The following is a 27,378-nucleotide window of genomic DNA, read 5'->3' as shown; positions in this document are numbered from 1 at the left end:
GATATCCCAAGTGGTTGGTTATATTGCAGCATTCTTTGACCACGCCACAGTGTCTAACACCTCTGTTTTCTTAGTCCTCGTTTCTTTCGTTCAAATTATGCATTGTGCATGTAAGGTAGTTTGTATGTGCTGAAGCTGTTCCGATGGATGAAGCGCCCAATCTCTCCCGCCATGCTAATGAAGCTCTGTGATTGGGATTTCCGTCTCCGTGCAGCGTTGTAAGTGTCAGAACGTCACCGAAGGCTTTGTTCATTTTTCATATAAGTCGACTTTTTTTCCGATAGGTTCATAATGTATACTAGCCTCGAATCTTGGCTACAGTTAGTTACGATGAATGACGATAAGCCAGTTGCTTCGTTTGGAGGACCCTCTGGACAGATGAAAAATGACCAACAAAGGTAGGCTCCATGGTAACTCGGCAATGGCATATCATTGATATCGTTGAAAATCTATAGCCTATCTATATAGATTTTTCTCACCAAAAATACGTGTAAGCCATGAGTATGTATGCCATTTGTTAAGGGGCCTTTCACTTTTGAGTCAGATAACCCAGATTTGCACGAAAGGTGGGCCAAATGTTTGTTGTTTATAATTAAGATGGAAACTTTGCCTTGTTCATCTTTGAAAAGCTAGCCGTGCGTAAAACTGTCTGGTTGAATACTAAACACCTAAAGTGCTACTTTGACTGCTTTTTGTCCTAGATTCAACTAGCATACATTTATCGATTTGTTAGTGTTGCTTGAGTGTGCAGGGATATCACTCACAAGATGGCAGCGCCATCAGAAAAGATGGGGAGTGGTGTTGACCATGTAACCTGGTTGTGTAGCTTCATCCTGTTGGCGGAGCTAAATGGCGTTCATGGCACTCTTGATAACAGGGACTTGTGTTTATTGTATATCTTATGTAAATGTACTTGGATAGCTTAAAGGCTAATCGACTTGTTTTTTGCTCTTTCAAAACTCATAGTTTATTCTAGACAATTGTGCTGTATAGCTTCATATAGAGGCAATGTAGCTCATGTCTGGCATTGCATAAAACCGTCTGGGGCCTGCATTTAATAATGTATATATTTTGAGTTGGTGGTGTGCGTAAACATTCGTCAAAAGAAGGATATAGACTGTTTTGCATGAACACCCATGCCTGCAAAATATGAATGAGAAATGACTAGCCTATGCTTTCGTTTCGTTATTGCTCTCTGTTGAATAAATCCCTGTGCCATGCAAACTTAAAACAATCTCCATTTGGTAAAATACATCTCCGGAATCGATGGCTAATAGGCATTCATGATGACAAATTAAGCAACACAATGATTGTGGACTACTTAAATGTCTATATAGGACAATGAGGTCTATATTGGATTAAGATGAACTGGAAATCCTCGTGCAATCATATTCATTCTTGATTCGAATATGCTCATATTGCTAACACTACTTTGTTTTGTTATTTTATGTGTATATAGAAATACTGTCCCTTGCTCCAAATGACTGTTTTCTTCTCGAGCTTATCATTTCTTACTCTGCGAGACCACCTAGCGACTACACTGGGTATTACCGTGTGTGTGTGTGTGTGTGTGTGTGTGTGTGTTTGTGTGTGTGTGTGTGTGTGACAGAGAACGCGAGTGCGAGTGTGTGTGTGTGTGTGTGTGTGTGTGTGTGAGGGAGACAGAGAGAGAGAGTGGGTCTATGCTTTGAAACTGCGGTTGATCGTTAGTACCAGCTGGGAGACTTGAGAGGGTAGGGGGTGCCAAAAACTTGTGATACTGCGGTGAATGCAGGGGTTGTAAACTGGGGAATGCAGTGGCCGGATTGTTGGTGTGTCTGCAGTGGGCTTGATATACAGCCTATATCCTGGGAACCTGGGTCTTTGGGACCTCTCTGATTTTCTTTTTGTTTCTGCCTTTTCATCTCAATCAATTGACCGTACTACGCGTCTGCTCTATAGCTGCATTGCAGATGGGGGTAGCTGGTGCCCTTCCTCAATACCAATAAGCAGCCCTATAATGTGTCCTTTCTTTAAACTGCTGCGTATATTTAATGTTAAGTAAATATATTTCGTGTTTGTGCCATGATGATTAACGTAAAACACAGACAGATCAGAAATGTTTCCAGAGTGAAATGGTGTTTGGAATGGTGCAGAGTCTGGACATCATCCAGGTCCAAAATGTGGATAGTATGATTCCTCCGTTCAAAAAGGTCAGCTTTATAGGTCAGGGTTTGTAAGATCTAGATTTCAGTCTCCTGTCTTGGTATTTATGTTGACTATGCCGAAATTCGTCTGTAAGAAACAAGATGCACCGGAAAGACAGTAGAAAGGACGCAAACAATTTCAACTATTCATCATATTCGGTAAAAATGCATTTGATTAATTCTCCACAAAGGACCAGGATAAATAAGGCAGACGGAGATCTACGTCAAAAATTATGACTCACTCAAGACAATATTTATGTTATTTTAATATTATGAACCATTTCAATGAAGTTATTACGTAATCGGCCTTCTAAAAATAGCTAAATCTTTCTGGTTGTGGAAAAAATCTTATATCCCAGGATAAATAGCCGTGCACATACATACCTGTGTAACTATTTTGCAGCACAAATCCGAAATTACTGTTCCTTTATCTTAAAAAACAAAAAAACCCAGAAGGCTCAGGTTAAGACTATGCGACAATTAGACGAAGGACAGAGTGAAATACGTATGAATTGCATCTAAAACATAGGTAACTGTTGCTGACTATATTGCATATTACAAAACCGTCAATGTTCTTGTATTTCATTTTTCTTGAATACTCACAGTCTTGTCATCATCGGCGACACGAGAGAATATTGTGGGGAACGCTGTATAAATTAACGAAGTTTGAAGAAAACTGAACTGCTCCAGGTTGATGATAAAATCGACTGCCAAGCCGCAGATTCTTTATGTTGGATCCACTGGCGCGGCCTTTTATTAGTAGATCAGACCTGATAATCCAGGAAAACTCCAGCTGTTGGTACTGAAAGCGAGAGACTTCAGTCAGATAACTGCAGTAAAGCTCACATTTTCTGACAACATACACACTGAAAAGGCCATAACTAGATGTGGATGGAGTGTAAGGAGTATGCTACTTAAGGTTAGCGCCAGTATTAATTACTGATGGGCTACTATTAGACTGTTGGCTACTTTCTTGTTAACGTTTACTAGACCACCTTGAATTGCTGATGAAACGAGACTGAATATGATTGAGATGTGGATTTAAGTCGTATTAGGAGTTGGCTACTTTGGAGTAGACTACTAAAGGCTGACGGCAGCATGTCTATTAATGATGCTAAAATAGACTAGCCTACTTTAGTGATGATGAAACAAGACTGCTTAAAACGTTTGTCTGTTTTAACAGCGGGATTGTAGCCTTCTGCAAAGTATATTCAATTAAGTAAAACTAACAAGGGTTTTCCCTTGGAATTGGGTGTTTTATTTATGTATTGTGGTCTGCGCCTGTAAAGTGGAGTTCATTGGTGTACGTGATGAGAGCTGAACATCACTTTTATCCTTTGGGAACCAAGCGAAGACCAAACATTTGACACAACGTCTGGTATTTTCATACCCTGCAATCATGAGACTATAGCGTATAAAGGTCAAACCTGTGCGCGCGCATGCACGCGCCTGATTGGATGCTCCGGTGTGTAGGCTAGGTTGGGCATTTATGCAACTGGGGAAACCGTGTGCTTCCAAAAAAAAGATAATATTTTGAAATTTTAATGAGACGTTGACATTTTCTTGATCTCTTAATTTTTCAATATACATAACCGCATCAGTGAAATGCAACGAATATCTCTCAAAATATAGGCTAGACTTTTTTTTTAGACTTTTTTTACAATGTTAATAATGATATAAAGTAAAATATAATCTGTGCACTTCTTGCCATTTTTTTTCTAGCCTGCCCTTATAAATAAAAATATTTCTGGCCTCAACGAAACGGATAAGTGCGCTCTTAAAAAAACTGTAAAAGCAGGTGAATGATAAGCTGTGTACTCATTTAAAATGTGAAACGGAGGGAAAAGTCTTGTGCGCTCTGATATGCTCTGGGGATTTCAAGCCATGGAAAAAGAGACTCCCCCTGGGTGCTGTTGTGTTACCACAAACGCTCGCCATTGGTTAGCTACTGATCAGATGGTACAGTTGCTCTCGGTCCCACATTGGCACCTCGCCACCCCCCTTCGGCTAAAACCAAATCTCCGATAAAGTAATGGCAAAACCACTTGGACTATAAAACACAACAAATCATAACACTCGGACAATAGGCCTGGCTGTCCAATGAGTTCCTATTTTGTAAACTCAACTTTCCCTGTGTCTCTCCCCGGAGGACAGGAGTCCTTTTTGGGTCAGATACCGCTATATTCCTCCGGATATACCGACCCTTTAAGACACTATCCCAGCGGCACATACGGAGCTTCCAATGTTCAAGACAAGGTTTACCCATCCTCCTATTACCAGCAAGGTACGGGAGTTTACGGTCGGACTGCAACCGGCGCAACCGACTACACAAGTAGTTTTTACCGAGACGCTGAGCGCTCGTGTCCGCTCGGGGGACTGGATGAGCACCCGCTTGTGTTAACGCAGGACCAGTGCAAGACCGACTGTTCGGAACAAAACACAGACAGATACCCAGGCGGCGATGACAAGTTGTGCACTCCAGTTTACCCCTGGATGCAACGAATGAACTCTTGTAACGGTAAGCGAAAACCATGTCCGTCTTTGAACAGCAGATTGTGTTTTTGAGCATGTTATGGTCGTAAACCGAACTAGTGGTTTAGCAAAATAACATCTCCAATGTTCAGGAATAATTACTTGGGATCTTCAGCTTATAATTATCCACCATGGAAACTATTCTGGTCAATGGTGTGAGCATCCTGAACAGACCATTGGGGTATTTCATATCATGCCACTTTTTAAAATGTATTCTTAATATGTTAACATTTTTCGAATTTGTTCAATTGTGGAGTATAGTCTATGTATGCAGCTCTGAACTGACATGTTAATGCATGATCATCAATACAGTCCATAAGGGTTGACCATATGTTTACATAAGGCGTATTATCTTTCCCCCGTTTTTGACAGGGCCCTCGGGTCACACTGGCCGCAGGGGTCGTCAGACGTACACGCGCTTTCAGACACTGGAGCTGGAGAAGGAGTTTCATTTCAATCGGTATCTAACCCGTCGACGCAGAATCGAGATCTCTCACGCTCTATGCCTAACGGAACGGCAGATAAAAATATGGTTCCAGAATCGTAGGATGAAGTGGAAAAAGGAAAATAAAGTGATAAACTCCACGAAGCCCATCGAAGAGGAGGATGGCGACACGAAGAAGGAGTAAAGATGAACTGATATTGGTCATTCTAAAAGAATGAATAATTCCATGATTTAATTTAAAATGTGCGTGATGTGTCATAAGTAAAAATCTTATTACCAGTTAAGAAAAAGCTAGGCCTGTCTATCCAAGAAATACGACAAAGGCTATCACGACAACAATTTCAATGATAGAACATTTGGCTTTATCGTAGAACTTGTCTTCTGGAATCCAGAGGTTCCCCTCTGCCTTGTTGAAACTACCTAAACTGCCAAGAGCTTATATTTTATTATTCTGTTTTTTTTTGTGTTTGTAGTATTGTCAATAGCATAGATATCTAAGGACAAAGTCACTAAATCAGCGTGCACATTTTGAACTTTGTCCATCTTTACCTAATAAATTATCTCGCGCGCTCTTCGTGAGATGACATTTTGCACCTGTATTTGAAATGTTTTGTACAATACTTATTTATTATTTTGTCATGTGTCCGTGTAGCTACATGTAACTTCGAAATAGCGTGGTCTTTGTCAGCAGTCATTTTGCCAATAAAAAGATGTATTCATACCAAATAGTAACTTATTTTCCTTGTGTGTGATTGAAAACTGAAGAGAAACATGATCCAGGTATATAAGAAGCTGTCATTACAATCCAGATATAAACATGGACTTTTGGTATGGCATTGATGTCGTCAATTCCTTTAGGGTATCAAAGGGGTGCTTTTTGGCTGTGGATTTTCACCTTCAGATGCTGATATGAGGCCACTGTATTGTAATAGATGCCGTTACTATTTGGTACCAAGCCGTTTCTGGACATTCTAAAGAAACGTATTCAAAGTAATGCTCATATAGCCTATCGGTGATCAAAAAGTAGGTAGCCTACTGTCTTTTCTTTTGCCTTTATGTCTTATGGACAGGCTAACAACTCGTTTACAGTAAGACATCAGATTGTTGTCAATATTGATAGTAATTGTGATTTAATATTGACTAGTCTGTTTGTTTTTCCAATATTAATGTTTGCAGCTATAAACTGTTGGGGACAGGGAGTGGCTGTAATAGCCATTTACGGTTGGTTTAGACCTAGGCAACTAAGATCAGTCACGTTTATATTTACGACTATATAATGTACTTAAAATCAGATCAGTGGTATAATCGTTTTAATAATAGCCTATTTTAATTTAATGGCGCACCGGAGCTGAGTAATAAAAACAACGCATAAAATCTGCAGGTATTTTCAAAGGGAAATGAACACTTCTTCCAGTAGGTGACGCTCTCCGCTAACATGGATCACGGCGCTCAGTGGGGAGGCTCCATTGAGTTGAACCTAACGATCATCATTTCGTCATCATTTGTAACCATAGAGCATGAATTACCTCTTGAAGTCATCAGAGAGAATTTACGACTGGTCAACAAAGGCACGTGATTCCTAAACGCACTCCCATATTTGGGCGCATACATGGCAAAAACGAAGTACAGTACATTGCTATAATTCATTATTACATCATAAATCGTACAGCACGGGGATTATAACGACCAAGATCTACAAATCAAGAGCTTAAAAATAACCAAATGAGTTCTTATTTTCTAAACTCGTTCGCAGGGCGCTATCCAAATGGCTCCGACTATCAGTTGCTAAATTATGGGACTAACGGCGCTATGAACGCTTCGTACAGGGACACCGCAACCATGCATTCAGGCTCCTTCGGTTATAACTACAATGGAATGGACCTAAGTGTAAATCGCTCAAACGGCAATGGGCACTTCGGGGCTGCTGGAGATAATTCCCGTAGTTTCCAGAACGCGGGCCCGGATACCCGGTACAGACCACCGAGCTGCTCGCTCGCTTCTCCAGATCCCCTGCCTTGTGCCAACAACGAGACCCTGGATCTGAAGGGATCCTCTACCCCATCCGACCAGAGCACAGTCACAGGCAACAACCTAAAAAACAGCAGCAGTCTTACCAACAACAGTAGCACACAGTTTGCTGAAATAGAAGACACCAGCGTGTCCTCCGAACCCGAGGAAAGCGCACACGCTGCCAACCCCACTCCACGGACGCAGAAACAAGAATCTATCGCCTCATCAACTACAACACCCAGCGATGGGCAAACGCCTCAAATATTCCCTTGGATGAGGAAACTGCACATTAGCCATGGTATATATCTCTCTAAACAATGATGCTTTGCTATTGATTTGTGTGTTAGTGTTTCTTAGTCGGTTATTGTTGCAAACGGTCCAGATTTATCGAAGGCGTCATAAATCACTGGAGGCAGTCTACTTGTGAACTCGATGTAAGAACATGAAATTAGGTTAAGAAACCGTGAAATGTATGATAGCTTTTGTATGTATATTTTATTGTTATTGCATGGGATGAAGGGAAAAAAGTAACTGTATAACTGAAGTAAGTAGCCTATGTGACAGGCGTGAAAACAAAGAAGAATCTGTAATTTGGGGGGTTGGAGCAACGTAGAGACTAGAAGTAAGATCATGATGTTAAATTCCTAAGAATCCTAGTTATATTCAAACCTAATGCATGTTTTCAGTCGCCTAGGTACTGTGTTGCCTCATATGGTGGGACAGTGCGTGTAGAAGGCGCATTCTTGGATCCGCTTTGTCCGCACAATACGGTCTAATAGCCATAACGTTATATTTCTTGCCGGTTTGTGCAGATGAATAACGCTCTCCCCACGTTGCTTATTGTCCTTGCCATGTAGATATGACTGGACCGGATGGGAAACGGGCCCGAACCGCGTACACCCGCTACCAGACCCTTGAGCTGGAGAAAGAGTTCCATTTCAATAGGTATCTAACCCGGAGGAGGAGGATAGAGATAGCCCACGCGCTGTGCCTCTCGGAGAGGCAAATTAAGATTTGGTTCCAGAATCGCAGGATGAAATGGAAGAAGGACAACAAACTGAAAAGCATGAGTCTTGCTACTGCCGGTAGCGCTTTCCAGAATTGACAGTCGTATCGTGGAGTTAAAATCCCCTGTGATACTGCAGACTGCCCTGCACTCATCGGCATGTTGTGATCATTAGACGACATACAAATTTCATGTGGTCCTGATGATGCACACATAGTGTTGTCGTTAAGTATTCTCATCATAGCTCTTATGATTTAAAAATGAAGCCACAATAGCATAAATATTGTCATATATAGTGCAAATGTCATGTGCCAGATTTATACTTTCGTGCAGTAAGCATGTCCTATGTGAGACCTTAATTGTGTGTAACGTATTCACAGTTTATCAGTTGTACAGTGTACAGTCTTACATCTCATACTACTTGGCCGCTAAAGAAATGAATGAAAATAATAAGATAACTTCTATGAGCCGCCGCAAAAGCTTACGTAGAAACTGCAGTATGATACAGTCTCGATGTTTCTGTGATGTTCAATGCTTATATGAGCATATCATTCATTTCCTCAGTCAGAAAACACAGTATAGGTACAAGATATCTTCCCATCAAATACATTTGTGTAGTAAATATTTTGCAATGCAGTAATGACCTTGGCCAAATGTTTCCATTAAGGAATTAAATGTGTTTCAAAGTTTTATTGTGACCAATATGTTATTTGTAGGCCTATAGTGCGCAAAGTGAATGGTGAATGTTTTGTGATGACAAAAGTCATGTTTAAAAGTCTTTTTGGCGATAGGGTCTTTGTATTTGTATCTTAAGATTAGTTAAGCTAACTTAGTTTGGAAAAAAAATAAAGTTTCTTTCAGTCACAAAATGTTTGAACTTTGATTCTTCTGCTCTTCAAAGCGCTCTAGACTGACCACTAAAATTCACCCTATACTGTCTGGCTACACTCAGCTCAAGAGTTGTAGAAACTGACTTTTTGGTGACCTTTGTTGTTGTAGCCTAATTGTAAATTTTCCATGGACCTGTTTGCGCCAATTTAATGTCAAAAGACACATTAAAGTGTGATCTAGGATATCCTGTCTATCCGTTTTGTGTTTTAACATTGTTAATTTGACTGAATGTATGGATTTCTAATTCGTCTCATTATTGTCAAATTAGGCTATATTGTAGGCTAGGCTATCCTACATATTGTAAAGTGTGGCAGAATGTTCCCAACTAATACATTAGTGAAAATTCTTAACAACCATATCTGATAAAACAAACGTTAAACCTGTGGACTTACCTCAAAATGATCATTGTAAAAGATGAGTACTTCTGTCTGTTTTTTTTTCTGACTATAATATTTCCTAGGCATATTTACCCTGGCTAAACAACAAGGGTCGTAATGGTCTGTGGCTACATATTAGCCATCATAAATGTGTATGACATGCTTGTAACATTTACATCCCCGATGGATCAGGAATTCCTCCTGAAGTCCTCCATATACCCCTCAGTAGCTCTCCAAAGTCACGTGGGGTCCATAAAGTTAGTTTTATGGTTTTGGGGAGTTGACAATGTGCGACATAATTCACATTCTTGAATGTAAGCGACGGTTTAACTGCTTCGACGGGATTCTAAAAGGATGTAGACTGTGAACGTTTCAGTGTCCTTTTGGTCCCTTGTCTTGAGCAGTCGAGGAAGTAGGCTAAAGCTTGGATATGCAGGCAGGTCTGTGCGACAGTTTAAGGTGCACACACAACAATATGGGACTGACAACTCGAAGTAAGTTTGCGTACTTTTGTGTGGCTTGATTTATCAGTTTGTTCATCTGCTAGGCTATGTATGATTTACCGAGGTGGCACAAGAAGATACCAGGTAGCCTACATGTGTCCAGTGTTCCTTACCCGTATTCGCAAGTACATGTAAGACTGCGACAGAAATGTGTGTACAAAAATACAGACGTTGTTAAGTACAGGCCTTCATAGATTTAAATAACTGGCAACAGATTGCAATTAAATGACACCTGCTATATTGCCTCGATGTCTGTGTTTGGTAATGGAATAGTCATGCACTTGTGATGGCCTGTGTTTTCTTTTCCCCTAATTGTTGTGCTTTTCGATCCGAAATGAACGGCAAACCTGGATGTGGCCATTTCAGAATCAGTCGCACGCCTTTAGTGGAGGCGAGTGTAATAACTCCTTTCAGCTACTCTGTAACTTGGTATTAATTTTCTGTGGAGTGTAAGAAATTGGGTGGGGCATCATTCAGGGTGTGCCTGGTGCATTTGTTGTCATTAAGCACTAACGGCGGATACAACTCTCCCACTCTGTGGATACTTAGCCATAGGCTACCAACTTTCAATCTGACCTTTTGACTTGAAGGTAGCAGTCCATGTAGGTAGTAGCCTAATGTTAGACGTCTAAACCAAATGTGAGTAATAATTGTACGTATTTATGATATACATTATTGAAAATCTCAGTCTTTCAGTGATGTCACCAGCAGCACCAAATATTAAGCCAGGGTGGTCTCGTTCAATTGCTTACACTGAGCTTGCGTCATGGCTTGTTTAGTAAACAGATGCAAATGTGAGATCATTGATGGATAGAAGAAGTCCACTATACAGGTGATATATTGAACTACATATTGCGAATACTGTAACCCGGGTTCTAATTACCTACAGTGTTTTACTATAAAGGAAATAACTGTTCCAACTCTAGTTTGTGTTTTGGAGCACCTAAATCAAGACGTAACGCAAACAAAACTCAAAATACGCACATATAGAAGTACGAGGTGGAAACACTTCCACAATGCATAACTATTAAAGTGCCATTTTACCAGTAGGCTATAATGTGTTTTGCATATTGATAGGGGTAATCTGTGCACGAAGCTCATCAATTATTCATAGGAGCGGGATCAACGCGAGGTCAGGAGACGGGTCCAGCGCACATGCCTGCTCAGCATAGCCGTGGCACCTCGCAACACTGCACGCTTAACCGAGACCAGGGCGACCAAGTCAGGAAGACAGTTGGGTTCAGCTTCTCTCTGATGTCTCACGCTAGATTGCGAATGGTTAGTACCTTAACTCGTAGCAACTGCTTTTCAGTGAATATTATTTATTGTTCCAGAGGTTATTCTATGGCTCAACAAGGAGGCCCTAAGCAGGAAGAGGATTAAAATATAGGCTTATACATATATCTACTATCGGTGGTCTTAAATGCAGAAATATTATCCTGTATTGAAATTCCTGAGTATAAAAGTTATACTTATGAATTATTTTATATTCTTTATTTACTTCTGAAGCTTATGTAATCTGTGCATAATAAGTATGACAAGTTAAACATTTGATTTACAATTTTAGTTATTTTATTATAGCCTACATGTTAAATTGACAAACTATTTTGGCTATGAGTTAAACCAACATTTGTGGTGTTGGCATTTTTTCTTCGTTCACATTTAAATTCTCACTGTTTTTTATGCTATGTATTCAGAAATACACATAGTCAGAAAGACATTTTTCCCTTCAAGTTCACAAAAGCACAATTAATTCTAAAGTAACGATGGATGGTTCAGACTGCTGCACGAATGCGCATGGCATTAGCGCAAATGTTTTGGGCAATAGACGTGCATTTCAGTACATTTCTTTGTCCTTGTACTCGAACTCATAGGTAACCGGAGTAACTAAAGCATTGCCGTCCAGTTTGACAGCTCTTCCAGTCAGGTCTAAAAGAATGATGCAACACTATGCGTCGCCAGCAGAGCCCGCCTCAGACCAACTTCATTGTTGCAGTCTTTGCATTCTGTCTGGTCATTTTAGCAATTTTAACTTTCTCATTTGCATTACATATTTGAGTAAATTAACCATTTATATCACACTAATATCATGGTTTTGCTGGGGCACTTAATCACATTATTTTTTATAATAGGCCTACATGTAATGGGGTGCATATAGCCTATATCTCGATTGCGCTTAGGTGTTTACATCTCCGAAGAGGTAACACAAATGTTACATTTAAGCAGGAAGTATAATGTACGAGTTGTCAAATTTTGTGGATACACAAGTGAAAAGATTTTTTGTTTAAGTCAATATTTCACTCATAGTTCTTTTATGCAGTATTGTGACGGGCGCTCGCTCTCCTCGAGTGGGGTTCATTTGGAGGTCACGGAATTTAGATGTCATTGTGAAATTGTCGGCTGCTTGGCAAATGATGTCAAACAATAGGCCTACCATATCTGAAAAAGGTGAAATGGCAGAGAATTGAGAATCAATTAAGTTAATTTCGGGTTTGGAATGTATGTGTATAACATGTATTATTTTATAAACTAAACAATATAAACTGCAATATATTTCAGTGGAGTGGGCCTAGGCTATGTTGCGGCTTGATGTTAAGATGTTTTTTGTTGTTGTGATTCCTTGGTTATTTTGCTTGGTCGGTCACCAACCATCGAAATCACAGGCACTATATATCAGAAGATGTTGAAAAGACATGCGAGGGGTGAGAGGGGTGAATCAGAGGTCACACATAGCATTGACACCCAGGAGTTAGGTCTATCTTCTCATCCGGCCAAGTGGCTTCAACAGGAGGCCCATAATAATGCTCGAGCATACCACACTTCTCAATTTGATGTGAATGACTAATGAAAATGATCAGAGGTGCCCGATACTATGCACCTCTTACCATGTGTGGGTTTTCAATATAAGCGGGTGCAAATAAAAGTTAAGAGTTTATTCGATTGTAGACACGCCAAGGAGTGAAGGCATGTCAAGCAAGCAATACATTAGAGATAAGAAATAAAGCAATGCGCTTCCTGCGCATTGATGCTTATAATGAACTGCATGGAGAGGGGAATGCCATCTCGCCATAAGGCCTCAGTGCATGTGTGGTGTCAGAAATCTGCCATGTCAACATTAGAAAAGCAAGATTTGTTCAAAGGATGTTTTGAAAACAATGTTCCTGGAGATATACATCATCTATGTATACCCTGTAGATCCGAATTTGTGTAAGCCATTACCCAATCGCAAATTCGTGTCTTGGGGAGTATGTAGTTGATACAAACGCGGCGTGGATGGAGCAACGAAACCTTTTATGATGTGATGTGATATTTAGATGACTTGAGATGCAGCCCAAAACAGGACGTACTGTCTGCGAAAAATATGAATAAACGTCAAACTTATTTTATCTACTTTGCACGGACCTGACATTAGTTGACAGCAGATAGGCCTATCTGTTAGTGGTTACTGAAAGTTGAGTAGGCCTACCTTGCGCGATTTTGAAGCATTCATGTTGAAGCATTTCAAGCATTCATGTATAAATAGTGTCATGCAAGTGTCATCGTGCATGCAAGCAACCTGTTTACTAATAATATTTCTAACGTATCCACTCATTCGGAGTAGCCGAGACCGAGAAAGCGCCACGATGCTAATTGGGCAGGGATAGAACGTGGCATGGGGTGAATGAGGGCAGGAGCAAATATTGGTAGTTAAAGTTATACTGCAATTAAAAACAGATTTATCCAGTTAAAAAGTGTCATAGCTTAGTAGGGTGCAGTTCTTTTTGGTTTGAATACTAAGATGATCACATGGAACTATGCTATAGCCACACGTAGGCCTATATCCACAAAGGAGAAATTACAAGACAGCAGAACAAATATGGAAGAAATGTTGCACGCACTTAGTTTTATGTATTGATTATAATTAATTCTAAAACTAATGCAAAAAGACACACCATGCCACTGGCTCACTGGATTATTTACTCAGGAGCCTTTAACTTTGTCACGCCCAGAGAACTGCACAACATGCGTGTCTGGGGTGGGATGGGTCATAGCCTAGTGATGCAATAAGGAGTTTAACAACAGGATAGACCTACCTCAGCTGGCTGAATCTTTGAATTTAGGGTCTATTTGAAACCAGTCTTTTATGGTTTCAGATTGCGAAAACAAACGAGCACTGAGCACTGCATCTGCAAAGAGATGGCGATTGTGCATGGCACTGGTTGAATTCAGTATGTGCACACAGCAAGCAATAATTCATATCCTGTCCCATAACAGAGACACCTTCCATGGTGTATTTTCGCTGAATAAGTTTACATAGACCATTTGTCCACAAGTTGTTTGTCGTGCTATGCTATGTCTGAACTATTAGATTATGACATGTCTTTTTGTCACTACAACCAGTTAACTTTAGGCTAGACTTTGACATTTTCAGTAGGATATTCAAGCTGGAAGTAAAAGCCTTGTGGTCAGTGTGAACAGCCTAGCCTACTGTCTTTCTCTGCATTTTCTACCTCCCTTCCAAGTCCTGTCTTCTGCGGAGAGAGTAACAAGCTATTTTGTGAAAATTGTGGTTTCACTCTCATCATGTGTGTGTGTGTCCTGTTTTATTTACAAAGATGAGGGGGAAGAATGCTCAATGTTTCAACAGTTTAACAAAAATTACAATACCAGAAAAGTCATGAAAACGTTGTTGCAGCCAGCCATAGGCGATGCACCTCGGCTCTGCGAGGCCATATTTAAACACTTGGGGAAGTAGTTTGAGGCTGAATGTGTTATGGCAATAGTAGTTCATTACACAAACACGTCTTTCTCCCCGAACCGATTTAAGTTGTCGAATAGCCCTTGTAAATCACGCAGCTTTAGTGGCCAATGACTAATGAGTAAAGGAGAAGCGTGATCTCTGACTAATGCTTCGTAATTATGATAGGATCACATTTGCCCTTTAGCCTGTACTTTTCTCTCTCTTTCTCTATATTTAATTATTTTCCAAATATTTCGTGTTTAAAGGCAGATCATTTATGGCCAGATTCACTAAGCAAATGTTTGACGCTATAGTCCACATCTCAAAAGTTTTAAAAGTTCAGTTTAAACTTCTATTGTTTGACTGTGTAGACCTATGGAGATAATGGAAAGACCACATCACGCGGTCTATGTTTGAGGCAAGTTTCTAACAACAAGTAGGACACTGTGCAGAAAATCATTAATCACTCCGATTCATTAAAATTCTTCTGTTCTATTGTCATGCAGCAACAGATGTGGACGGATACTCTCTGAGGAACCAAGCAAGATAGGCTACTTCGTTTTTGCCTCCATAATTTTCAACCCATATTCCTGGATAACATGAATCACCCCAAGGAAGACGAATTGTCAGCACAAAGGTAATTCTTAAGTTATTATTTCATGAAGGCACTCGACTTTAAATTGAAGTGATAAAGGAGTTTTAGAAGTTGACCTGGCAAGATGAGCCTGCTCGGGTGCATAGGGCTACGCACAGCCCATCCAATAGGCTACATTTCGCTTCCAAATGGGTATTCGTGGTTTGTGGTAGGCTATGGCAATCAAGACTATTTTAGCTACAAAAGTCAAAAGTGTTCGAGAGCTTGTGGCCACTGTAGACATTTGTAAAACAACCACTTTAATATGGGTGGTGTTTAAATTATATCTAAAATCTACGAGTAATTATCACTAGAGTCTTATTGAATAAGCATGTATTGTAGGCTATGGACGATCTTAAAGACACAATGGATTATTAAGAGGTTTGCTGGAATTTCCTTTTTTTTTTTTTTTCATTGTATTACCCAGGCCTATAGATGCAATTTTCTCCCCGAAGAATTCTAAAACATTTGCTAGGCTGTCAGTGTTGAACATCCCATCTATTTGTTTATATCACATGTCTTTGTATCAGCTATCTGTTAAACGAAAATGGGGTGTACAAATAACATATATCACATTTTAGTTTTTCTTGTCCATCTGAATGAAGATCAAGCCAAAATACATTGTATACATTAACTGTAGTTTAATGTCTACAGACCACTGCCATAGGGCCTTATTGGAGAGTAATGTGGCATTTCGCCTCTCTCCCCCCTCCTGGAAAATCGAGAGCCCTTACATCCCCGCGTGATCACGTGTTTCATTAAATAATTGATGCAGAGGTTGCAGAATGGATATGGGCTATTCGTTAGGAAATTCACCGAGACTCGGTTTTGCTGTCTCTGACGAGCTATTATGATCGTATCTTTCGGAGCCAAAAAAATCGAGGTAGAGTGCAACAAAACGAACGAAAGAGACACCGGCAAGGTTGTATTAAACCTGCGGGAGAATCGGCGCGGCCACCAGACATACCACTGTAAGTAGCTTAGCCTATACCCTTCGCTGTGTAAATGAATTGTTACTATCACAGTTAATGTAATAATTAATCCATTTTGCACTATTGCCCGTAGGTCATGCTTGTATAAAACATTGAAAAAGGGGGAGTTCATCTACTACTTAACGGGGCACTAGGCTACTGTTTTCAGAAGTGGCGGTATATTGCGTTTAGTAGCTTGTCTTCGTGATTTATAGTGATATGTGAACTGGTGTCTGCAGCTATGTGAAGATGCTGCCATTAGGTGTTTGTGAGGGAGGCATATTGTTTATGGCCGGAGGCGTGAGAAGTCACTTTTCAAGAAAATGATTTACAAGTGACGACAGCGTTCAGCACTACTTTTATGCTACTTTTGAAGTGTAGTTGTCAGAGAAAACTAGCAAATTATTGTTAAATTTGTAAATTGTAAAGTCTAAGAAAATTGTAAAGTGTAAATTGTAAAGTGTAAAGTTTCTACGAGGGTAATTGTCAACTGTTTTTGTCTTGTTGACGGACATTCTGTTTTCATAGGCTCTGATTTATATTGTACATCAAGGTTGAAAACATGGCTTATCCTTTAGGATTGCCATAGTCAATGACTGCGATTATAGTCTATCTCCAAACAGATTCAGTGACTTGACCAGAGTATGACACTTTCTGTATTTGGGTTCAGAAACTGGACACACAATGAGATTCACGGGCAAGCATTTATGCAAGAGCTGTCGTTATAAAAAAAATATACTCATTTATATATAACCTATAAGAGCACATGAATTTGGCCGAATAGTCAACTGAAGAAAAACTGACATAGATTAACGAATTTTCCTGAGGGTAGGCTATTTGTGCAAAACAGATTGTCCACAAAAATAGTCCTAGACACATAGGCTACTTTCTGATTGTGATGTAAACCTGATGATTATTATTATTGCTGATAACCACACCTCTAATATAACGAACGCTTAAACCTATACCTCCATTCTTATTAAAAATTAACTTTTCTATGAAAGGAGGAGGTAGAGCGTCTTGCGTGTTGATATACATGAGGGATCAAAGCCCTGCAAACCAATTAAGCAATTGATTCAAACAAGCAGGGAACAGCGGCATCCTTTCATCTTCGTTTCTAATGATTGAAGCATAGGCCTATATCATGCACGGATACGCATATGGACAAACACCTTACATCTGTGGTGTTATATATCAGCCCTGTATGTCCATTTCGAAAACAGGTTGTGCCCTGTCGTGCATGGATAGCTCTTCCAAGTGACATCTGATCGAGGTGTGCAGATCTTTAAAAAAAAGTCCCGGATTTCCCCTCATGTCTGCACTAAAATTATACCACAATTGGTTAAGTTGTGACTTATTATGCTCTATAAAGGGTTTTTCCCTCTCCATTCAAACGTTCAGGGCCTGCTCCTCTAGAGTCACGTGATATTTTTCTCCATTTCGAAAGGTGAATTTTGAACACGTGACCGATTAAAACATGGGCAACGATATGACAATTACGCACAATGGGTTCTTGGTGTGGAGGCCAGGCCTCCCTAGATTTGTGGTATGTTTAAAATATGCATGGCTCTTCTGTATCTCTGGACTTGGCTCATAACGTCAATTCTAGTTGCATTGCAGCATCCTGATAGTGCTTGATTTTCGTCTGATTCACCGCGCAATTAGTATCGATTGCTTACGATGAGATTTTCAGTAGGCTACCGTCAGCCCTTTCACCAGTTACACTCCTCAGCTCTTCCAAATTGAGCTGACTTGTCTCTAGTCAAAGTGGTTTAGAAATGCTTCTCTTGCCAACGTCAAACCATGCTCGCTGTCCATTGGTTGTTCGACTTCCGTTCCTTGTGGCAGAACATTGTGCTTTCTCATCTATTCATGGTTGAACAAATCTGCTTGTGCACACATTTGTCAATAAACACTTGGACATTTAGGATTTAATGATATGGCCTTTCAGGTCGGAGACATTTTCTGCACGGACTTAATTGTTGTCACATTATAGGACATCTAAATCATGGAGACAACACATTTTAGTTATGAACTTCTGCCAACCCAAAAGAGATTCACGCCTGTAAAATAAAATATCACAAGACGAGATTAACTTTAAAATTGCGTCCTAGTTTTGTTTAGCCTACCACTTGCTATTAAAAATCATGGTCTCTGTCAGATTAATGAGTTTTGTTCTTCTGTCATTCCTGACTTTAGGTTCTTCATACCAAGAACATTATTGGGTCTTGAGGTCTTCAGAGCTGACCTCACTGTTCACCCTTTTGGTAAGTCAAATCGTGACTGTCCACATGATACAATATATTGAGGGACAAATTAGTACGTGTTAGAAAACTGAAAGAAAAAAAAACTATTTGGCTCCTGCGGCAAGCCTTCATTGACAGTGATGGATTGATGTTGAAATGAAGCACTGTTCTAGGCGCCTTCTATTGGACAACGTTGTTCTCAATAACCAGTCCCCTTTTCTTCTGGTAGACTGCAACTATGAATAAGATTAAGATTAAAAAATAATCTCGCCTGTGGAAGTTAGTTGGTACACTAGAAAATAGGCTATTCCCCTTTCTAAAGGTTGGCCTATCAGCGAAAGCTGCGCTTGTTGACCACAAAGATCTGATTCAGGCTGCTAAGATGCTAACGTAGTGTCTGTGGCCACTGTCAGTAGAGGGATAGCCTACATGAATTCAGCTGCAAACGGTTTACTTTCTTTTGCGAAATGCAAGAAAGCTTTTATTGGTGGGTCGTTGATATAAGATTTAAAAATAAGATAACAATTACCAGTATTTTTTTCCAACGAATGTATGCGAGTTGTCGCTCGTCGATTGCTGGACGCTTATGTGTAAAATTGCATACGGCATATGGGCATTCTTCAGTTAAAGCTCTAAGGTAAGTTGGACTAAAATAGGCTCTGTTTGTGAACGGTAGAATAGGCCTGTTGTGATTTATCACCATATGACTAAGTTCATCGTGAATTCTCCAAGCTTGGACTGTCGACCACACGTAAACTCATTATGCATATCGCATAGGCTATGTAAGTCATTTTCTCCCCGCTGATGTGACTGCTGGACGCACACAATAACCTTTCTTTGCACAAGTACTGTGATATATTGTTCCTGGTGAAAATATAGACTTCTATACTTCTTTTTTATTTGCCTTATATTATCTACAATGATTCAGAAAACATGCATTGTTTAACGGTGCTTGTTACAAACGGTGTATTAAGTCTTTGAGATGGCATTCGACTTAAATAATTTGTTCTTAATCAATAACTCGAATGCCTTTTTTCAAAACAGAATTGTCTATCGAGAGGGGTATGGATTATGATGTTCGTGGTATTGGGACATTTTTTAAAGGCTAAATGTAGTGACATATTCTTTAATAGCATCCATTTCTAGCAGTGAACATTGTGTGTGGCGTAGGTCTTTATTCCTTATTCCAAATCAAATAATGGTAATGTTAATGGTATAACATTCGTTGAGGAATATCTTTTCAAAGACTCGTCGAATTATTCATTTGTTCTGCGTTCCCGACAGTGTTATGTCTTTGTCTGTCATGCAGACCTCAGTGTAAAGTTTTCTTTTAGAGTTTTGATACTAGTAGAGCCTAAGAAACCCTTTGGCTTTGTAGGCCTACATTGCCTTTAGTGTTAATGATTAATAAAATGATTCAAAGGTGTTTACATTATTTTACACAAGATAAATGTAACAGTTTCCAAACTGATCATAGGCTAATAATCAAAACAAACAGGTTATCAGTAATTTTCTGTATAAAACATTTCGAAATAACCTAATATTCTTGAATATTTTCATGATTTTGTTCCTCCAAGAATTATTTAAAAAGGTTTGTTCATATTCATAGAGGAAATATTGAACTTTGTGTGTATGGATTACCTTCAGTGCTATGTGTTTTTGTGTGATTTAGACAAACTGTTTTAAGCCAGGTAATAGCAAAAAGAAGCAACCATTATTTTATGTGTACTTTAAAAACCATGTGTTATATCTAATTTGCAAAATCATTAGAATGTATAGGCCTACTACATAGGCTATGGGAAGAAAATAAATAGGTCTGTTTGGCGTTAGATGCTTAGAAGAGCACGTGGGTCCTGGTATGTGTCGTTGCATCTGGGAGCCCTCCATTCATGTCAGGAGGCTTTTCAGTGGCGAAGATGGATTTATGTCTGCTTTCTCATTCTGTGGTTCTCCTAACCTTTCAGGTCATCCTCCGAGAGGCTTTTGGAGCGGCACTGTCACGTGACTTCTGGTGCCGATGTGTCCTCAGAGGGTTTAGGCGTCCAGGCTCCTTAGCTGATGAAAACACCTCTGGAGATGCAGGAAACAGCACTCGCGGTCGACTCCTCGGGTTTTGACGCTTACCCACTTCAGGGATTTGGCTTCGATGACGCGCCTCCTGGTTTCCAAGCCTCAGCGCAGTCGGAGAGAGCCGCTTGCTCACTGCAGTGTTTTGATAACTGCACCCCATGCCAACACAGGGAATCTGGTGCGCAGAATACGGGTTGTTTAAGCGCATGTCCACCAAATGGCCTTCCTCAAAGCTCTGCCATTTCAACCCTCAGTTCCGACAGCTCATTGCTACAACCGGGGGTCCAAGAGGAAAGAAATACGACCTCGTCCTTCATTCACAACAGCAAGTCCAGCAAACAAGTCTTTCCTTGGATGAAGGACTCCAGGCAGAATTCTAAAGTAAAGCGCAGCCCCCCAAGCGCGCATACAGTTAACGGTGCGTGTAGGCATGTCACTTATGATTTATTGCAGCTAATGATCGGCACATTAGAGGAGCAGTATGAGTTTATATACATACTCATTATAACGCAATGATATCAGATATAAGTTCTATTTTTTTTTTTTTGTTTGTTTTTTTTATTAATAGGACTGAAATATGTTTCGGTTTTGGGTAGGCAGACAGCCTACCATTACAGGTGTTTCCTACTGTGGTGAATTCAGGCTCCCTCAGTTTTCAACTCGAGATTAAACGTTATTTCATAAATACACATTCAATTTAGGCCTGTTATTGGTATTAATACGTGCTCTGGTATTTTATTTCTTGTTTAGAGGAAAGTGGCAACGGCGGGAAAAGCCCTGCGACTCCATCTGCTTCAAAAAGGGCTCGCACCGCCTACACGAGCGCCCAACTCGTGGAGCTGGAAAAGGAGTTCCACTTCAATCGTTACCTGTGCCGCCCACGGCGAGTCGAGATGGCTAACCTACTCAACGTTAGCGAGAGGCAGATTAAGATCTGGTTCCAGAACAGAAGGATGAAGTATAAAAAAGACGAAAAGTTTAAGGGGATATCAGCGTCATCATCCCCAGAATCGTCTCCCAGTGGAAGTCCCACTCTATGTTTGCGAACAGGCTTTATTAATTCTCTGTCCTCAGCTGGTCAGAGTGATGATATGTTTCTGGCATCGTTGAACATGTCTCAGTGCGGTGGGTATGGTATGCACTCTACATTCTCGAATACCCCAAAGTCGTGCCCCTCCTCACAAAAATACTTCAATTCGACTGCTTATAACCATCACGACGCATCTAATCGCAGTTATCTAGCACCCAGCGTTCATGGAAGCCCAGGGTTTGTGGGAGAGAGCTATGAAAGTCCAGCATCTGTCTACAGACTCAATCACTTGTCACAGATTGAATGTCATGACCTCGATAGCTCCGTGCAAGTTCCAGCCAGCCCACAATATGAACTGTGCGAATCAGATGTGCCCTACATACAGCAAACACAGTACTCGCCTACCCATTCTCAGGACAGACTTATTCAAGCCGATAGGCTAACACATTTGTAGTCATATTTTGCACATTACGTAGGCTATGGACCCTTTCAAGAGAGTTCCATTATCAGCATCATAGTTGGCCCCACAAGACTTCCTTTTTAACATTCCATATGTTATCTTAATGCAGAGGAAGTAGATTGGGGCCCAAATAGAACGTTCAAGCATTGTTTTTGTTTACCTTGTTGAAAGGGTCTATAACATGTTTTCACAATAACAATGGACAGTTGACACTATCAGCGGTCCCTACAGGGGTAACAAAAAGAAGCATGCGCAGGTTGACCAATACTGATAATTCTGAACGGACAATAAGCTACATTTATATTATTGAGTGAATTTTAATATTGTTGTCACGTGGTGAGTTTGCAGTAATTAAATGTATTTAAATGTTTATTTATTTATGTTAATTGCACTTGAATTTAAATTGTATATGACAGTTAGAAAGTTGAGTTTCGATGTTGGCTTTGTCTACACAAATATTCTGGAAAAGTTTTTTTGTGTAGAATTAGAGAATTATCGTTGTCTGCAAGTAATGGGGGAATGTGTGTTTTCAAATAGATTCTTGAATAAAGTCGTCTGTTTTGTCAAATCGACGTGTCGTTGTTATGGATATTGGATAGGGATATTATTTCTTAGTGAAATGATTATTCATGTCATTAAACATTTCTCAAATATCCAGAAGAAATAAGGCACCATAAAAGTTATCTCGAATTTAGCCATGTTCTCTATCGCAGTTAGTTTATTTTCTAGGATGAAAAGCGATAATGGTTCATGAAGAGGCCCTTTTGTTCAGGCCAGGCGGAGTTTCTCAAGAACCAGATGTCACTTGGCTTTTAAAGGTTAGATGGATCACTGCCATTATTTCAGTCTTCAAACCTATAGAGTTTGTTTTCGAACTAACAAGTAATTTTACATTACATTTAGCCTCATTGGATTGTCTTTTTGCTGTAAAATAAGATATTTAATGTGTAGGTCTGTATAAAATGATGTAGGCTAGCGTCATTATTTAGGCCAGCTCTAAACTGAGTAGCCTATGATCATGTAGGCCTAATTGCCAGCTACCTCTTATTAAATTAATACAATGTGGGATGTATAGATGAATAGAAGTTCGATGAATGGGCTATAGCCTATATCTGGACGTGAAACATGCATTTAAAACCTGTTCTCAGCTATTGCTCAATTAGAGCCTACATGTTGTGAATGTGATGTCATTCAAGATCTGTTTCCTGAGTGTTTTTCATTTCCCTTTCATTGTATTTAGATTATCAGTAGGCCCTGTATCTGTTTTGAAGGTGGAGCAAACGGTAGTCTACAGATACGAAACGGCAATCCTGTCAATGATTATCTGAAAGGGAAAAAAACGAATAGCATTGTTTACGAGTAACAGAAGTAGGCTATGTAAGATTATTGAGGTGCTTCAAATGCTAAATCAATAAATTATATAGCCTAACCAACCACGTTGTATCAACATTGGTTAAGTAATCGTGTAGAAATTGTGAGCTTTTATGCATTATTGGTCAACATTTTGCATAAAACATTTCCACAGTAGGCCTAGATAATTTCCCAATTATACAGCCGATCATGATAAAACTTGCAGCTGAACTTTACAGCTAAACAAGAATTTCCATGGCTCATTCAAAAATTTCCACACCTTGTAAACTAGGTAATTGTTCTCTTTACACTTATCTGTTGTCATTCATGCCCCTCCTCAAACTTTTGCAGTTTACCTGTAGGCCTAAACTCTAAATGTGAATGAATGGGTATGTCAGTTTTAGTGCTGGTTGTATCTCTGTTACCCTAATGATTATTATCATTAACCTCACCAACGTTATAATTATTTGACACATACTTGTATATCAGATTGATGGACGTTTGTGACAGAAGTGTTTTCTCATGCAAATAGAATGGGTTTGATAGACGACTGCAACGCCCAGACAAACTTCTGTAGGTCTCTTCCTATTGGTGCTCGGTGGGTCACATGACATGTCACTAAGGTGATATGAGCTTGGTAGGAACTTTTTCAGCTTTGACATACGGCCCAGAGGTTGTAGGGCACGCGGAACAGCCATTAACGAGGACAGATCCATTGCCATCAATTCTGCCTGAACAACCCAAGAATGAACTCCTACCTTGATTACACGATTTACAACCGCGGGACAAACGCCTTCGGTTCCAGGGTTGGATGCCACCCAATGGACCAGGGATGCATGCCCTCTTTATCTCCAGGCTCTTGTGCAACCAGTGATAGTTACAGTACCGAGGGACGGCTCGCCATAGGTGCGAATCCTGCCTCGGCGTTACATCAGCACCAAGGCACGACCTTCTCACATCACCAGCACACACCGCACCACGTGAACCTGGGTCTTCAAGTGGTTTCGAGTGGGAACCCTACTTACAGCGCACAGGTTTGTCCGAACGTAGACTATGGACACCATCAATACGTTTTGGGTCAGGAGCAGGAACTGATGTTCTCCACATCTGAATTCTCCATTCCAAACATGGGAGCAAACGTTGGCTCTTACGCCCAGGGCGCCCCTGGGCCAGTGCCTAGTAGTCAATATCAGACAACTCGGTGTGGAGAGCAGGACCCATCGCAAGGATATAACAACATTTACTCCAAATATTCGCCTACCCAAAACAATGACAGTAACGTGAATTGTAACTCAGAACAAACTCAGTTCGGGAAAACTTTCGATTGGATGAAAGTTAAGAGAAACCCACCAAAAACAGGTAGAGTTTAACTTGTTTTATAATTCAAAACAACTGCTTTGGTTTCTTGTTATAGGCTATTGCTAGAAAGCGCCACTTTACATTGCCACACTGCTTACTTCAACCATGATAGGCTGTCCATTTTGAGTTGGTCTTGTGTTGATCTTTATATGTTTCGCAGTTAAAGTCACTGACTACGGAATCCACGGACAACAGAACATCATCCGGACCAATTTTACTACAAAGCAACTGACCGAGCTGGAGAAGGAATTTCACTTCAACAAGTACCTGACGAGGGCCCGCAGAGTGGAGGTGGCTGCCTCTTTGGAGCTCAACGAAACACAGGTCAAAATCTGGTTCCAGAATAGAAGGATGAAGCAGAAAAAGCGTGAGAAAGAAAGCAGGCCCTCTGTCGCCCTTGTGAAAAGGGGCTCCGCCAGCGACACGGGAAACAACACGGATAACTCGACCACTTCGTCCCCAAGTGGGTCACCAAGCTCGGACACATCACTTCTAAGCTGATTTATGCAAGTAACGTTAGAGCATATGGACATTTATATTAACTTCATAGAAGTAAAGCCTTCGGACTTGACTTTTACCTTCGGCCCTATTGGAGAGGAAGCGGGTTTTAAGTGCACATTTGTCAGATGCACTTTGGTGTCTGAAGTTGTGGAAATGAGGCTCCCATTGATGCTAAATACAGATTGCACATTATGTTTACCATGTAACATTGTTGTTTACTTGGTTGTGGACTCTACATTGTTACACTATTGCAATGCTCAGTGAGAAAGTTTGCACTAGGCTACATGCTGTATTTGTGTGTGTGTGTGTGTGTGTGTGTGTGTGTGTGTGTGTGTGTGCATGTACGCATGCATGTACAGATGTGTGTTTGAGAATGAGATGGAGAGTCTGTGTAATCATACACATGTTCAAGTGACCAAACTCCAAATTAATTTTATATAAAAAAGACTTGTAAATAAATTGTATTATTTTTAAGACCATGCAGAATTGTCCTACATTCTTTCACTCTATACCTACAAAGGCATTTGATTGACTCAATTTTCATTCATACTAGAGAGAGGGGGTGGGTCATTCCCATTGTTATGGGACAGTTGTGCATAGAATTGTACCTTAATTTGAATCTCCTGGGCCACTCTGGATAGAGTGACATGTGGAATGTTGCACGGCACACTGGGTGGCTTCCTCTGACCCTTTCACCTTTGAGAGCCTCCAGGCTTTCTAAACATGTAAACACACTCATGACAGCAGAGTCTCACACCACCTGACTAGATTTACTGCTCTCTGCCTCTTCTCTAGAGAGTCCAAACCTATGGATGATGAGGTTGACTCATGCTATGAAGGTTCGTAATGACGCATTTGTTGGCATTACTTTGATACACTTTGAAAAGTAAAAAGTGTGGTGTTTTTTTAATTTTTTTTTATTGATATCCTCATTGCACCCATTACAGGCCTCTTAAAACACTTTTCCAATTAACATTTTTGATTGACTAATCAGTGTAGTACTTTTATAGATCATTTATGTGAAACTTAAGACTCGTAAAAAAGAACCTCAGGGTTTAAAAGCATCCGCAACGACTGGAGCCGATGAAACTGAAATGAATAAACAAACAAATAAAAAGGAGAGAGAGGAAAGTTCACCGGAAACATCTAAACAGATCATTAGTTTTCCTCTGTTGGTGTCTTGTTGTGGCTTTAAAAAGTTTGCAGGGGCTTGACAACCCAGTTTCACACCCCCCACCTCTCTCTCTGCCCCTGCTCCTCTGATGGACTGCTTCAATATTTACCCAGGGTGTTGGGTTTGCTCACTTCTTGCCCCAACAGCCCCTGCACCGTCAGCGCCCTTTCTGCCGGCCAGGTTCACCCAGAGTTCAGTCCAAAATCAACTCTAAAAACCATTAGATCGCTCTGCCTGAGGGGGATTCAATGAGACAGAGGTCAGATCCAGCTCCTGTACTTCTGTTTTGAAAATACATTTGATCCCAATTTGAATTATACTATATAATTTGAAACAAATAAAAATCATTTTTTTTTATAAGGAAGTTAATAGCCCATTTCCTCCCTGACCATGGTGAGTCTTTAATACAAATATTTGTTATCTAGAGATCCTATAAAATCATTTCTGGCATCAGTATTGTTAACTAAGATGATGAAGGATTTTTCTATTCAAACCGTTCGTATCGACAAAGAATATTTAGAGTAACTATGAGGGGTGAGGTTGTAGAAGGCAATATCACACCACTTTGGGTTAACGGAGCAATAAGACAGCGCAGAAAGCATGCACCACAGTCATGGACTCTGCTCATATACAATTTCAAACCCTCTTTGCAGCCACATGGCATCAAACTTTGCTAGAGGTGCCAGGCAGCACTGCCATAGATGCAGACTCTGAGGGTTTATTCCTCGGGTGCGATGCCTGTCCTTTTGGAGGGGACGAGCTGGACGGAGCCCCTGGTGAGGAGGTGTCGGGGCCCGGGGACAGGGGCCCGCTCCATGGAGAGAGAGAGGGAGAGACAGATGTTCTGGCCGGCAGAGGAGCACAAGGCATTTCACCGCCCTGTCAGCATGTCGCGAAACCTCACACTGGAGAA

General features: G+C 40.4%; 4 protein-coding genes across 6 annotated transcripts; all 4 read left to right on the top strand.

The window, feature by feature from the left end:
- The first annotated feature begins 59 nt into the window (after positions 1-59).
- On the top strand, positions 60-22,167 carry LOC121699968 (homeobox protein Hox-B3a-like). 3 transcript variants are annotated; one of them, XM_042082545.1, is made up of 5 exons: positions 60-398; positions 15,177-15,307; positions 18,475-18,542; positions 20,486-21,009; positions 21,342-22,167. In XM_042082545.1, exons 4-5 carry the CDS (start codon positions 20,580-20,582, stop codon positions 22,073-22,075), a joined length of 1,164 nt encoding a protein of 387 aa, XP_041938479.1. In that variant the 5' UTR covers positions 60-398; positions 15,177-15,307; positions 18,475-18,542; positions 20,486-20,579; the 3' UTR covers positions 22,076-22,167. The 3 variants fall into 3 exon arrangements, with proteins under 3 accessions (XP_041938479.1, XP_041938480.1, XP_041938481.1); XM_042082546.1 differs by lacking the exon at positions 60-398 and adding an exon at positions 11,157-11,228; XM_042082547.1 differs by lacking the exons at positions 60-398; positions 15,177-15,307; positions 18,475-18,542 and adding an exon at positions 19,045-19,158.
- hoxb6b (homeobox B6b) lies at positions 4,245-5,839 on the top strand. The gene is made up of 2 exons (XM_042082555.1): positions 4,245-4,704; positions 5,091-5,839. Exons 1-2 carry the CDS (start codon positions 4,287-4,289, stop codon positions 5,345-5,347), a joined length of 675 nt encoding a protein of 224 aa, XP_041938489.1. The 5' UTR covers positions 4,245-4,286; the 3' UTR covers positions 5,348-5,839.
- Positions 6,825-8,965, top strand: hoxb5b (homeobox B5b). Its single transcript, XM_042082550.1, has 2 exons — positions 6,825-7,471; positions 8,031-8,965. Exons 1-2 carry the CDS (start codon positions 6,886-6,888, stop codon positions 8,276-8,278), a joined length of 834 nt encoding a protein of 277 aa, XP_041938484.1. The 5' UTR covers positions 6,825-6,885; the 3' UTR covers positions 8,279-8,965.
- A 1,696-nt stretch (positions 22,168-23,863) lies between the features above and the next one.
- Positions 23,864-25,755, top strand: hoxb1b (homeobox B1b). Its single transcript, XM_042082548.1, has 2 exons — positions 23,864-24,790; positions 24,951-25,755. Exons 1-2 carry the CDS (start codon positions 24,178-24,180, stop codon positions 25,289-25,291), a joined length of 954 nt encoding a protein of 317 aa, XP_041938482.1. The 5' UTR covers positions 23,864-24,177; the 3' UTR covers positions 25,292-25,755.
- Positions 25,756-27,378: the final 1,623 nt, after the last annotated feature.

The sequence above is a fragment of the Alosa sapidissima genome, chromosome 24 (assembly GCF_018492685.1).
Source record: "Alosa sapidissima isolate fAloSap1 chromosome 24, fAloSap1.pri, whole genome shotgun sequence".
Lineage (NCBI taxonomy): Eukaryota > Metazoa > Chordata > Actinopteri > Clupeiformes > Clupeidae > Alosa > Alosa sapidissima.
This window is presented reverse-complemented; position numbering and strand designations above follow the sequence as displayed.

Excerpts from the sequence above, each read along its gene's own strand:
- hoxb6b (XM_042082555.1), top strand. The coding sequence starts at position 4,287 with ATGAGTTCCTATTTTGTAAACTCAACTTTCCCTGTGTCTCTCCCCGGA. Across the intron at positions 4,705-5,090 it reads ACGAATGAACTCTTGTAACG|GGCCCTCGGGTCACACTGGC; the intron begins GTAAGCGAAAAC and ends CGTTTTTGACAG.
- hoxb5b (XM_042082550.1), top strand. The coding sequence starts at position 6,886 with ATGAGTTCTTATTTTCTAAACTCGTTCGCAGGGCGCTATCCAAATGGC. Across the intron at positions 7,472-8,030 it reads GAAACTGCACATTAGCCATG|ATATGACTGGACCGGATGGG; the intron begins GTATATATCTCT and ends CTTGCCATGTAG.
- LOC121699968 (XM_042082545.1), top strand. The coding sequence starts at position 20,580 with ATGAAAACACCTCTGGAGATGCAGGAAACAGCACTCGCGGTCGACTCC. Across the intron at positions 21,010-21,341 it reads AAGCGCGCATACAGTTAACG|AGGAAAGTGGCAACGGCGGG; the intron begins GTGCGTGTAGGC and ends TTTCTTGTTTAG.
- hoxb1b (XM_042082548.1), top strand. The coding sequence starts at position 24,178 with ATGAACTCCTACCTTGATTACACGATTTACAACCGCGGGACAAACGCC. Across the intron at positions 24,791-24,950 it reads GAGAAACCCACCAAAAACAG|TTAAAGTCACTGACTACGGA; the intron begins GTAGAGTTTAAC and ends TATGTTTCGCAG.